At 39.4% G+C, this 12,472-nt stretch overlaps 1 protein-coding gene across 1 annotated transcript in view; it reads left to right on the forward strand.

The window, feature by feature from the left end:
- The first annotated feature begins 4,010 nt into the window (after positions 1 to 4,010).
- LOC104396088 (poly [ADP-ribose] polymerase 12-like) overlaps positions 4,011 to 12,472 on the forward strand; it is a 24,707-nt gene continuing 16,245 nt past the window's right edge. The window contains exon 1 of the mRNA XM_010005870.1: positions 4,011 to 4,072. Coding sequence (XP_010004172.1) covers positions 4,011 to 4,072 — 62 coding nt within the window. The remainder of the gene's footprint in view (positions 4,073 to 12,472) is intronic.

Below are 12,472 nucleotides of genomic sequence, written 5' to 3' on the forward strand. Positions count from 1 at the left end.
GACTAATTTTGTGGGACCTGGTAGAAGATAGTAGGGTTGGGGATGAAGCCTGGGCCAATGTGTCTTGGACTGAGGAGGGCTAGAAGAGCAGAAGCCAATTACAGTGGGGAGGAAAGACTGGCTTTTGAAAGAAAAGGGAAGGAGGGAAAAGAAGTGAGGATTGGAGGGGAGAGGACCAATATGTCCTCTTCCTGCTCCCAAACTGCAAGACTGCAGTGGAGTCCAAGATTTCACCTGGACATGTAATGTTTCCCTGCTGCTGCAAATACCCATTAAACTCTCTGGTGAAGTAGGAAGATAGCAACCTGCTATTGCCATCGAATGAGGAGTTAATTCAAATGGTGAAGATGCATGTGGCAGGCTGAAGGGAATTTTTTATTACAGTCTTTTTCCAAATGTTATTTTTGTTAAGTGAGGAATCTGAAAGTGGGGCATGGGGACCCTCTTCCAGGAGAATGTGGAAGCACTCCAAAGACAGAAAATACCAAAGCAAAACATAATAATCTCCCTTCCCTCCTCCCTGGGTGCATATTTAAGCATTTTCCTCCGAAGAACATTGTTTTTTTCTGTGCATGGAATAAATCTTGTCCAATGCTGAACTGTTCAGTAAATGAGACTGTCATTTGCAGAAATGCTGCTGCATCTGTTGCAGAAGTTATAATTGTCTAGTGAATAAGGAAGAGAGAGGATGCTCTCAAAATTAGAGCAGTTGAATGCTACCCTGGAGAAGTGGGTTCTGACCCTGACTCTACCACAGAGTTCCCAAATGATGCTAGGCAAGTCCCTCTGAACAAACTTTCACAGGTGGTCACTTACTATATGTTCCTTATTTTTGGGATTTCTGAGTTCAGACCCTGGTATCTGATTTGCAGAAATGCTGAGCAGTACCAGCTGCAAGCAGAGTCACTGAGCCTGTCCTGAGCCCACAAACTGCCCACAAATGCTGAAATCTCTGAAACGTGAATTCTTAGGTATCTTATCTTGAATACACAAAAATAGTGGGTATTCTCTAATTTAATCACTTTGTGCCTTCATCTGGAAGGCAAAGATAAGAATATTATCTTCACATCACAATGTTCTTATGAATATAAATGTCTTAATGCTTATATAGTATTCATATGCTGTAATGGGGGAAGCATAAAAAAGTCTATAAAGAGGTTAGCAATTCTCTCTTGAAAGCAACATCTGACTGTGTAGTAAATAAGGTTTGGGAATGAAATCAGTAATGAAATCCCAGTGGCTAATTAGTCACTAAAAGAGCACTATCCCATATGTGCACGGAATGAAAGAAAGATCTCGTAGCAGAAACAGCTGGTGATCATGTCAAAACATTACCATAACACATGGACACAGTGAGGGCAGATTAGAGTTATACCAGTCAACTTAATTTTGCCATGTGGCAACTGACTTTTGATTACTTTATTTGTAATCTTCTTGTCCTTTTAAAGGAGGTTTTGCTGTGTGCACAGACAGGAGGGCTGTGGTTTAACTAGTTTCATACTTTAGAATACAGTCTCATCTTTGTTTTTCTAAAAAATTAGGGACTTCTAATGGGTCTTCTTTATCCTAGCTGAAAGGTGCTTTAGCAGCAATAGCAATTTTTTCCCAAAATGCTCTGAAGACTTTAGATTGAGGTAGAGGTATTCCTATAAAACAACGTTAGCAAAAATGCAACTAGCTAAAAATTCCTTCCCCTCAATTCTCAGATTCTCAGTATTCATCTCTATTTTTAAAATTACCAAAACAACAAAAGGTCAGATCAATTACAAGCACAAAGCACATACAACATACTTCTAGAAAGTTGTGGGAAGGGGAATCTGGGAGTGTTTACAGGTCAGAGATGACAAAAATATTGCTAGCGCTCCATTTGAGAGTGTCTAGGCTGAGTCTGCAAATAAATTTCCAAGCAATGCCAACCTCAGCAGCACCGCAAGGGAGTTAGGTTTACTAAAGAGCTGCTGTCTTAATTCAGACTTGAGGTAGTTATGAGATGTAGTTAGAGCTTGAGGTGTGCCTGTGGCTAAAAAGCCAGATCTTTGGCACATCTCCTTTCCTCATTCCATGGTTTCATTCAGTTTCTAGCTGTCCACAGTCTTCTAACACAAAAACAACATGAAGATCTTGATATGTATAGTGCAAAAAGAATCAATTTATATACTGATGAGGAACAAAAGATATTAGGTCATTTTTATAAGCAAAATAAAAAAGCAGAAAAAGAACATGGGTATATTTTCATCTGTGCATCATTTCAAAGTAAGCAGATTGTCATTTATTCAGTACTATTTGCCTACAGTTAAATATTAAGCATCAGTGATAATAAATCCCACAAGTGGCCTTCTAGAGTTCTTTCTTTGTTATTTCAGAGTACAAAGCCTGATGAAAAAGCATTTGTTTATGAAAATTACACAGACCAGTAATAACTTGGGAACAGAAAAATACCAAATGAAAAGACAATTTCTGAAAAAGTGTTATCAGCTTTGATTAAAATAATGTCTGTTGCAAGTATGGAATTCCCACGAGAATGCTAGGAAACAATTGTAAATCTACTTTTAGAAGACTTACATAACTCAGCATAATGTTTATTACAAATAAGTTCCTCTTTTCTTAATAGAACTTGAAACTTGCTAATATACAACAGCACCATTCTCGCAGAACAAAAACAATATTTCCACATTCTATGTTTCAGCAGATATGCTGGATTTATTTAAGACTCTTTTGAAGAAGAATTAAAAGCAATCACTACAGAAAAAATGCACAGAATTTATTATTATACAGAAATTATAAGGTATCTATCTACATAGGTAGGTAGCCCTTGTGTGGCAAAAGGGAGCACAAGGCTAGCAACAGCTCAGCTGATAAACGTGCTTGTTCTTTGTTAATGTAGAACATATACCTTGCACAGATCAAGCAGAGATAATCCAGCCTATCCACCCTATCCTGCTTGTTGGAATGGGTACCTGGGAAAAAATCTCTCTCATGGGTCATCTGAAAAAGGAACTGAAGACTTCTCTGAAATAATGCTTTTTTTTCTGCACCAGCAGTAAACTGTGTTACAAGGTATATTGTCTTCCTACTGGAAGTACTTCTCTGCAGAATGCCCTTTAGCTGATTAATACATTCCCCTTTCGCTGCTTCATTTCCAGTTAAACTATACATGCTTAAGTATTATGCATCATTCAGATCTCCCTTTGCCAAGCATCTATTTTAGCTGGGATTCTAGATAGCTGTTTAGGATAGAATAAATATGTTAGTTATACATCTTAGTATACTACTGCAAGAAGATTTTTGAAAGTACAGGTTGATACTTGCTTTTGATTTTATCCTTTTCTCCTTCTGTTGATCTCCTGTCACCATAAGTAGCTGCTACTGATCCCCAGATCATTTCCCTGTGATTTCCAGGTGATTTGTGACACGCTGCATGATCAATTGTGAATTAAGCTGATGAGCACACAGGAGAGTAAATGAACTCACAGAAGAAAAAGTCACAAGGAAAATTTAGAAAGTTTTCACTGAAACTAGAAAGTAGGGTCTAGCAGCTGGAAAATAAACTCAGAAGTTTACAACTTCTTGTAAAGGTAGTTTTAAGGGTTTGGTTTTTAAAATTTGGTTGGGATACCTGCCATATGCAGTTGACTGTCATATTCAAAAGCTTTGGGCAGAATGCCTGAGAAACATACCAACTCCTTTTGAAATCTACTGCCCTCTCCTATGGTGATAATGATCCTGCTTTTTCCTTGGTTTGTTCAGAGCCTACAGGTCTTAAATTTGTTGCAAAGTGTTGAAGAGCTTTCTAGGGCTTAGGGTGTCTGTTGCTTATTCTGTGGACTTTTCTGAACTGGATATCTAAAAAACTAGTTGCGTGTGGTTGTGAGTGACTTGAGTTGATGATCTGTTTGAACACTTCTCTCCCATCTTCCATGTAGGTTTGATTTTATAAAAATACAAATAATCTAGCCATAAAATTGCAAGGGTTTTTTGAACTACTATGTGCAGACACAGAATTTTCATTCATGGGTATTGCATGTTGCCGTACAACATACCTCTTCATACAGCTGGTGGAGACTGAGCAGAGGTAAGTCCTTAACAAAGGAATTGTGACACAGGGTTCAATAACTGTTCTGTTTCTTGAAAAATTGCAATTTTTAAAATCAGAACAAACTCTGAAAAAGTAATGAGGTTTTAAAAAATTTTGTTTTAATTGTTGGAACTGCTAATTTAAATGCGTGCATATTAAGCAAATATTTGTGATACAAAAAGAAGTGGTTTGGTGGCAACCCATACCTTAAAAAAATAGAATTGCTGTTCACAAACTGTCAACAGAGAGATCACTCCCATCAGAGAGTGGAAGGCTTGAAGAAGAAATCAGCAGGCATATTCAGATTCAGTATATTAGGACAGTACATAATGTATATAGCGGAAATGTGTCAAACACAGGCAAAACTGTTGTGAGACAACAAAAGGTTTCTAGACTTTGGCCCTCTCTATTTGCATGTTTCAACAAACTTTTTTCTTGTTTTAGTTGGTTCCCATGCTTTCGCTCTCCACCTTGCACAAGTTTCACCTTGGATTTCTATTCTTAATGAAGAGAAACATGATCATAAATACTTAGCTGAAATAAATTGACCTGTTTTTGTCCATCTGTCATAATGGTGGCACCTTCCCTGTCCTTTAAAGGAGTGTCTTTGTGGGCTAAAATATTGTTGCAGGTATAAAAATGGTCATGAAAAGACAATTGCACAAAACCACACAGAGAACTTGTTAAGGGCAGTCTGTATAGCTGTAGCCCACATATGTACTACCTTTTACACAGCTTCTCCATAGGAGAATCCAAATACCGTTGCTCATGACACGGCTCACTTACTGATCATACAAGGGTCATCACAGTATTAAGGGAGTCATTAACACCTGTAAGTTTAGGGTCAGGTGTTGGAATGCATGATTCAGTCCTTATAAGAAAAAAGCAGGGGAGACGTGATCCATATAGGAAAGAGGAGTCTAGAAAAAAGGTTCTTCAGAGGTTTCTGAAAGATGGAGGAAGCCAGTTTAGAGGGTTGAATACAATACACACAATACATTAATACAATCTGTGTGAATACATTACATTTTTGAGCGTATGAAGCTGAGAAGAGAAAAGCCTATGGCTCACACAATAAACAGACATTTGCACCTGCACCAACTAAATAAAACTTCAACAGAACAAAACTAGAGGTATGCCAATGAGAAACAGTGCCATCACTAACTATTAGTGCGAGTTTTCAGCCCAAAATTATTTTATTTTCAGAAGCAAGACTCCTTGGAACATTTTTATGCAACAAAGTGTACACAATACTAATTTTGGCATGTATCATTAGGCTGGCCTCTTCTTATAAAATAGACAGTTTGTCCTATATCCTGTCCATACTACATTGTTAGTATCTGAAAATAAGCTCAATCCTGAGGTAACAGTAGAAAATGAAGATTTACCCTACTCTTTGCAGAAGCTGCTACATCTCTAGGACAGCCAACAGCCCCACAGTCTGGTGCTACTCACGTACTGCACCAGAAATTAGTTTCCAGTGTCTTGCTGTCAATTTGTGTGTGCATGTGTCATGTGGAAAATTTTGGGATTGTAGGTGTAGGCTTGGCATGCAGAGATGTTGTTAGTTACTCCAGATTTCAGAAGTACAAGTCATAAGTCAAGAAATCAGAATAGTACATAGAAATAATATTAACACTGCTAGAAAAATATAACAACTACAGCATTTGTGGAAAACTTGTTTCTGTTGAGTGGGTCATCAGAGAGAATGGAGAAAAATTTTGATATTTTAAAGGTCTTTTGTGGACAAACTGGCCTCAAGACACACAGGGAGAAGTGTTATGGCTTTTACATCCGGCCTACAAAATACTCATATACCATCAATGACCACCATCCTTGGACAATTAATGGTACCCCCCTCAATATGATCGAACCTGGGAGTTCTAAGAAGTATTTGGGATTCTATAATGACCCATGGACTGCTATATCAAAACCAGAATGAATGGAAAAAGTAAAGGGATGGCTATACTGGACTGGAAGGGCCCCATTAAAACCATTTCAAAAAGCAGACATCTTGAAAGGATACAGTATTCTACAATTGATCTACTTAGCAGGTCAAGCTGACATAAAGACTATGTACCTGGAAACTCTGGACTTGACAATTTAAACAGCTGTCAAGGAATGGTTACATCTACCAACCAGCACTTGTGATTCCGTCCTATATTGCAGCACCAGGGATGAAGGTTTGGAGACTCTCATGGTTGGTCCCCAGTGTAAAGCTTGACAACTAAACAGAAATGCACAGTCTTCAGATGAAGCTATAAACACAATTGTATGGCAGGAGGGCATTGAGAAAGGATTTGAAAAATTATGGGTTACAGCAGGAAGACATAAGGATAAAATACCATCAATATGGGATCTGAGAGTGGTTAAGGTAGTATCAGAAGAACAAGGCAGAATACCAGAATGGGAGGTATCTACTCTGAAAACTGTTTTTTCCAAAACCCTGTGACTTGCGGAAACAAGAATCTGTGAATTGGACCAAGCTGCTTCCCCAGGGCTGTGGGATTTCCAGCTCTGAGAAGGACAAAATCAGTAACAACTGGAAGTTAATTACAGAGGCATTCCACACAGAAAGTTACTCCTGGCTTTACAACTGAGACCTAATGTATATCCTACAGGAGAATTTCTTGAGGGGCTGACAAGAGACTCAAATTAAATCATGTTGGAATTGTGAGGCAGAATATGAAACTTTCTCCCATATTATTGAATAGTGTCCTATGATAGAGAACATTAGAATTAAAAGACATAACCAATTATGTAAACAGTTGGCTGAAGAGTCTAAAAAGAAAGAATGGACACTATTTCAAGAACCACTATTAAGAGATAATAAAAATGAATTCTATAAACCTGACCTAATGTTTATTAAGGGAGCCAAAGCTTTGGTGGTAGATACCACAATTAGATATGAAAGTAAATTGGCATTGCTAGCTGATGCAGCACCAGAAAAGGTAAAGAAATACAAATATCTTAATAGTCAAATTCAGGAACTGGTAAATGCAGCTGTTATTAAATATATTGGACTTCCTTTGGGTGCATGTGGGAAATGGTATTTGGGCAATTAGGAACTGTTAACGGAATTGGGACTCTCAAAATCCTGACAGCAAAGAGGTCACGCATTGACTATCAAATTGGGTTTCACCAGAGAACATTCTAGCTCACAATTGTGTCTGCATCTGACTCATTCTGCCCGTCTTCCTTATAACATCTTCCAGAACAGACAACAAAAAGCTAGGAGCTTCACCATGCTAGCTAGAAGGGCTAAAGCAGATAGATGGGTTGGGAAGTTGGGGCACTATTACGATAATGGATATTTTAAGGATGTGTACAAAAATTCACAGGAAGACCATTAAATTACAACATTCTGAAGATCAATGCATGCAGGATTATGAAATGATGCCACAATTCAAAATAACATAATTATCTATTGGTTGTTCCTAAAATACATTAGTCTAATGATTGACACTTGCAAATTTCTTGAGGAAAGTCTTCATACGACAATACATCAGATGTTAGCAAAGGTGGGTCACTGAAACTGCCGTACCTGAAGTCCCACAATTATTAAAATTCTATGTGCTCTGCATCCAGCAGCTCTTCAGAAACCACAGGAACTGCTTAAAGGGAGCTTATTAGAGGCCCAATGCACAAAGCAGTCATAAACTGTAGGTAGAATAGCTTATATGCAATTATGCTATAACGGCATTTAAGAAAACAGTTCCAGCCTTACCTTTAAATAGGGTATTTGAAAGGTGGAGAGGAGCCATTTGCTTTGTCTGCCCTTGACATCTCATGTAACCCATTCTTACATTGGAGGTACTTAACTTTACAAATGAAAACTGACTTTTCCATTAGCAGAAAATCCTTCTGCTTGAGAAAATACAATTTTGCTTATATAATTCATAGGTGAGGAAGTTCTATCAAATCAAAGAGGTACTTTTTTTCTTCCTGAGGAACATGCCACAAAACAAACTGCAAGAAACTTGTGTGAGAAGGAGTAACCTATGATTACTTTGGGCATGCATTCAAGGATAGGAAAGTACTTAAATTCAAAGACAGCTCTGCAAACCTTCTCTCTACCTCAGTTATTGGCTGTTTTCCTAGTCTCACTTTTGTTTTCATGATAGAGATAGAATGATAGCTCCACTCCAGAGCCTCAAAAAACTCATTCTACCTGCAAAGAAGGAACAGCAATGTGATCTTCCCTGTGATACACACCCCGACACGCTGGAATGGATTGCACTCATGTAAAGCTACCTGTAAACATGCATCTCCAACCTCGACCTTACAGTGCTCTTCTTTCTACTTTTCCCTCTATGAGGTTAACCTCTGCATTGGTATAGCCATGGATACAAATTTTATGATGAAAGAAGTGCCATGTTCCTGCCAAATGAGTGTTGTTTTCCAGAAGCATGAGGAAAAAAAATGTGTGCAGGACTTCAAACAGCTACACACAATAATGCTGGGATGGGTATTTGAGGTGTAAGAGGTAGGGAATAAGGTAGGTAGGATGGACTTGGAGCACTGGACAGAAAAATATAAATGGAGGCCTACTGGGGAGAATGGGAGCTGTCTAGTACCATACTGGTTTAAATGCTGTTTGTGAATGTGGGAGAGTACCCTAAATGTTAGTTCAGTCAATATATCTCCTACTGATGTGGCAGCAAAAATACCTACTCAACAGTTTGAAAAAATTTGGCAACACACCAAAATCATGAGGCTTCCACCCCTGTTCTGAACAACTCAGGGATGAAAAAGCTCAGTTTGGGTTTGGGCCAGATGACCTCCTGTGGTCCTTTCCAACCTCAACTGCTCCATGACTCTGTCAGTTCTCCTCTCTGGTGTGTTATCTCTCATTTAGAAGTTGCCAGTTGACAACTTTAAGCAGCAAACGTGGCACCACAGAGGGGACTCAGAGAATTGCAGAGCAAGAAGACATAGCACTGAAACCTACTATTTGGAACAGAATGTGTTGCAAATAGAAAGCAGTAAGGAAAAGCCAGCAAGATATTTTAAAACGTATACCTCAGAAACATATTAGAACTGTATGAGGGCTTTAACAAGTATGCAGGCAAGGGTCAGAAGAGTTCGTATAGTTGATTTTTAGCTTTCTTTAAGTTCTTCCCAGCTGAATATACTCTTCCCAGTGAATAGTGATGGCTTCTGAATTATTACAGGTCAGGAATGAGACCTAGGGAAAAGGGTATAATTCTATGAAAGCACCAGCTCCAGTGTTCGCTCATATGCTGGGAGCAATGCCATTAGGTCAAAGTGAGAGAAACGCTAGGTAGGACAGGAGGGACAGGAAGGAATAAAGGTCATTACGCAGTCATTACCACCTGCAGCTTGCTGTCTCCTGCAGCCATCATCTCCTGTAGTCTTGCATTTTAATCCTGTGGAAATTTCTTCATAATCCACTCACTTATGGAAATGGCACAGATCAAATTTCCAAGCTGGGAGGCACAAATACCATCAGGTTACCAGAAAAGCTTTTGAAGCTGATTCAACAGCAGCCAAAGTGCTGAGGCTTTTGTGCTTCCCAGTGTGACACAGAGGATTCCTGCACCATGACAAGGGAGGACAGATGAGTACTCCCACCCTCGCCTAAGTAACTATTTTGCTCTAAGGTGCATGAGTTATGAGTTATGATTTAGAGAAACTGTGACTTACTAACTTCATTAAATAATGAAGTGATGAGTGACTTCACACTTTAGACAAGTCTGTACAAAAGGAGACTGAGCCCTTGTTTGACATTCTTGTCTTCTTTCCTAATGACCTCCAAAAAAAAAATAAAAAAGAGTTGTTTACAGAGTATAGTTATGATTTAGAGAAACTGTGACTTACTAACTTCATTAAATAATGAAGTGATGAGTGACTTCACACTTTAGACAAGTCTGTACAAAAGGAGACTGAGCCCTTGTTTGACATTCTTGTCTTCTTTCCTAATGACCTCCAAAAAAAAAATAAAAAAGAGTTGTTTACAGAGTATGTTGTCCTGTAAATTTGAGACATCTAAATGAATCGTGACACTCCAGCCTCAAAAGTAATTAACAAAATCAAACAGTAGGGATTTTTAGAAAAGCAACAGAAGACAAAACCAAAAGCACTGAAAAGGCACTGAGACATTTGGTGCACTCACATCTCACATACCATTTGCAGGTCTGCTTCTTAAGGAAAGACTGTTAAGGAATCAAAGAGGACAAAGACAGCCCAAGCTACGGAATTTCTTCCATAAAACAAAGGACTAAAATACACCAAAACTTTTCTCTTTGGAAAGAGAAGACGAAGGGGAATATGATCAGTGGATATAAAATCAGAAATCAAACAAAGGAAGTGAATAGCACTTTTCCTGTGTTTCAGGAAATCTAATCAGTGTACCCTGGAAGCGAGAGATGAAGTACAGTAATGCTACAGCTTCTCATGGCACCTCCTATGCATCTGTTGATGGCCTGTCAGAGGCAGGCTACAAACCTATACAAACCTCTAACTGACCTAGTTTAGCTGTTCTTCAATGTACTTTTCTAGCTTCTCATTTTGTCACTCCCTTCCTGATCATGCTGGGCAAGCAGGAAATAAGATGAGACAAGGGGAAATGTGCATCAGGACCTGACTGGCAAAAGAAGGAAGCAGGCAGGATTCTTGTTCAATGATAATCACCATCCAGTTTAATAGTCCCCATGCCAACTGCTGCCAGTCTGACTTAAACAATGGCATTTTACATCAGTTAACCATCATTTAAAGCACACCTCTGAGTGAGTGCAAAGCAGCACCTTGAGTGATTAAGTGAGCCAAAGAGGGAGGCACTTAAAAACCTAAAAAGATGGTCCCCATTCTAAGGAGTCTGCAAGCTCTCAGAGGATGAGCACATTGCTTGGCCGTGATCCGGTGCCATTGGCCGCAGTGCCAAGGGATGCAGCGACACGGTGCAGCAGGTGGTACTAAGAGCATTCCAACCAGGGTATTTGCATGTCCAGCAGATTCGTGCCCATGGCTGAGGTAGTTCAGACGTCGAAAGGAAAGAGTTCAGGTTACCAGAAAAGCTTTTGAAGCTGATTCAACAGCAGCCAAAGTGCTGAGGCTTTTGTGCTTCCCAGTGTGACACAGAGGATTCCTGCACCATGACAAGGGAGGACAGATGAGTACTCCCACCCTCGCCTAAGTAACTATTTTGCTCTAAGGTGCATGAGTTATGAGTTATGATTTAGAGAAACTGTGACTTACTAACTTCATTAAATAATGAAGTGATGAGTGACTTCACACTTTAGACAAGTCTGTACAAAAGGAGACTGAGCCCTTGTTTGACATTCTTGTCTTCTTTCCTAATGACCTCCAAAAAAAAAATAAAAAAGAGTTGTTTACAGAGTACGTTGTCCTGTAAATTTGAGACATCTAAATGAATCGTGATACTCCAGCCTCAAAAGTAATTAACAAAATCAAACAGTAGGGATTTTTAGAAAAGCAACAGAAGACAAAACCAAAAGCACTGAAAAGGCACTGAGACATTTGGTGCACTCACATCTCACATACCATTTGCAGGTCTGCTTCTTAAGGAAAGACTGTTAAGGAATCAAGGAGGACAAAGACAGCCCAAGCTACGGAATTTCTTCCATAAAACAAAGGACTAAAATAGACCAAAACTTTTCTCTTTGGAAAGAGAAGACGAAGGGGAATATGATCAGTGGATATAAAATCAGAAATCAAACAAAGGAAGTGAATAGCACTTTTCCTGTGTTTCAGGAAATCTAATCAGTGTACCCTGGAAGCGAGAGATGAAGTACAGTAATGCTACAGCTTCTCATGGCACCTCCTATGCATCTGTTGATGGCCTGTCAGAGGCAGGCTACAAACCTATACAAACCTCTAACTGACCTAGTTTAGCTGTTCTTCAATGTACTTTTCTAGCTTCTCATTTTGTCACTCCCTTCCTGATCATGCTGGGCAAGCAGGAAATAAGATGAGACAAGGGTGAATGTGCATCAGGACCTGACTGGCAAAAGAAGGAAGCAGGCAGGATTCTTGTTCAATGATAATCACCATCCAGTTTAATAGTCCCCATGCCAACTGCTGCCAGTCTGACTTAAACAATGGCATTTTACATCAGTTAACCATCATTTAAAGCACACCTCTGAGTGAGTGCAAAGCAGCACCTTGAGTGATTAAGTGAGCCAAAGAGGGAGGCACTTAAAAACCTAAAAAGATGGTCCCCATTCTAAGGAGTCTGCAAGCTCTCAGAGGATGAGCACATTGCTTGGCCGTGATCCGGTGCCATTGGCCGCAGTGCCAAGGGATGCAGCGACACGGTGCAGCAGGTGGTACTAAGAGCATTCCAACCAGGGTATTTGCATGTCCAGCAGATTCGTGCCCATGGCTGAGGTAGTTCAGACGTCGAAAGGAAAGAGT

This window comes from Chaetura pelagica, unplaced genomic scaffold (assembly GCF_000747805.2).
Source record: "Chaetura pelagica isolate M959 unplaced genomic scaffold, ChaPel_1.0 scaffold79, whole genome shotgun sequence".
NCBI lineage: Eukaryota > Metazoa > Chordata > Aves > Apodiformes > Apodidae > Chaetura > Chaetura pelagica.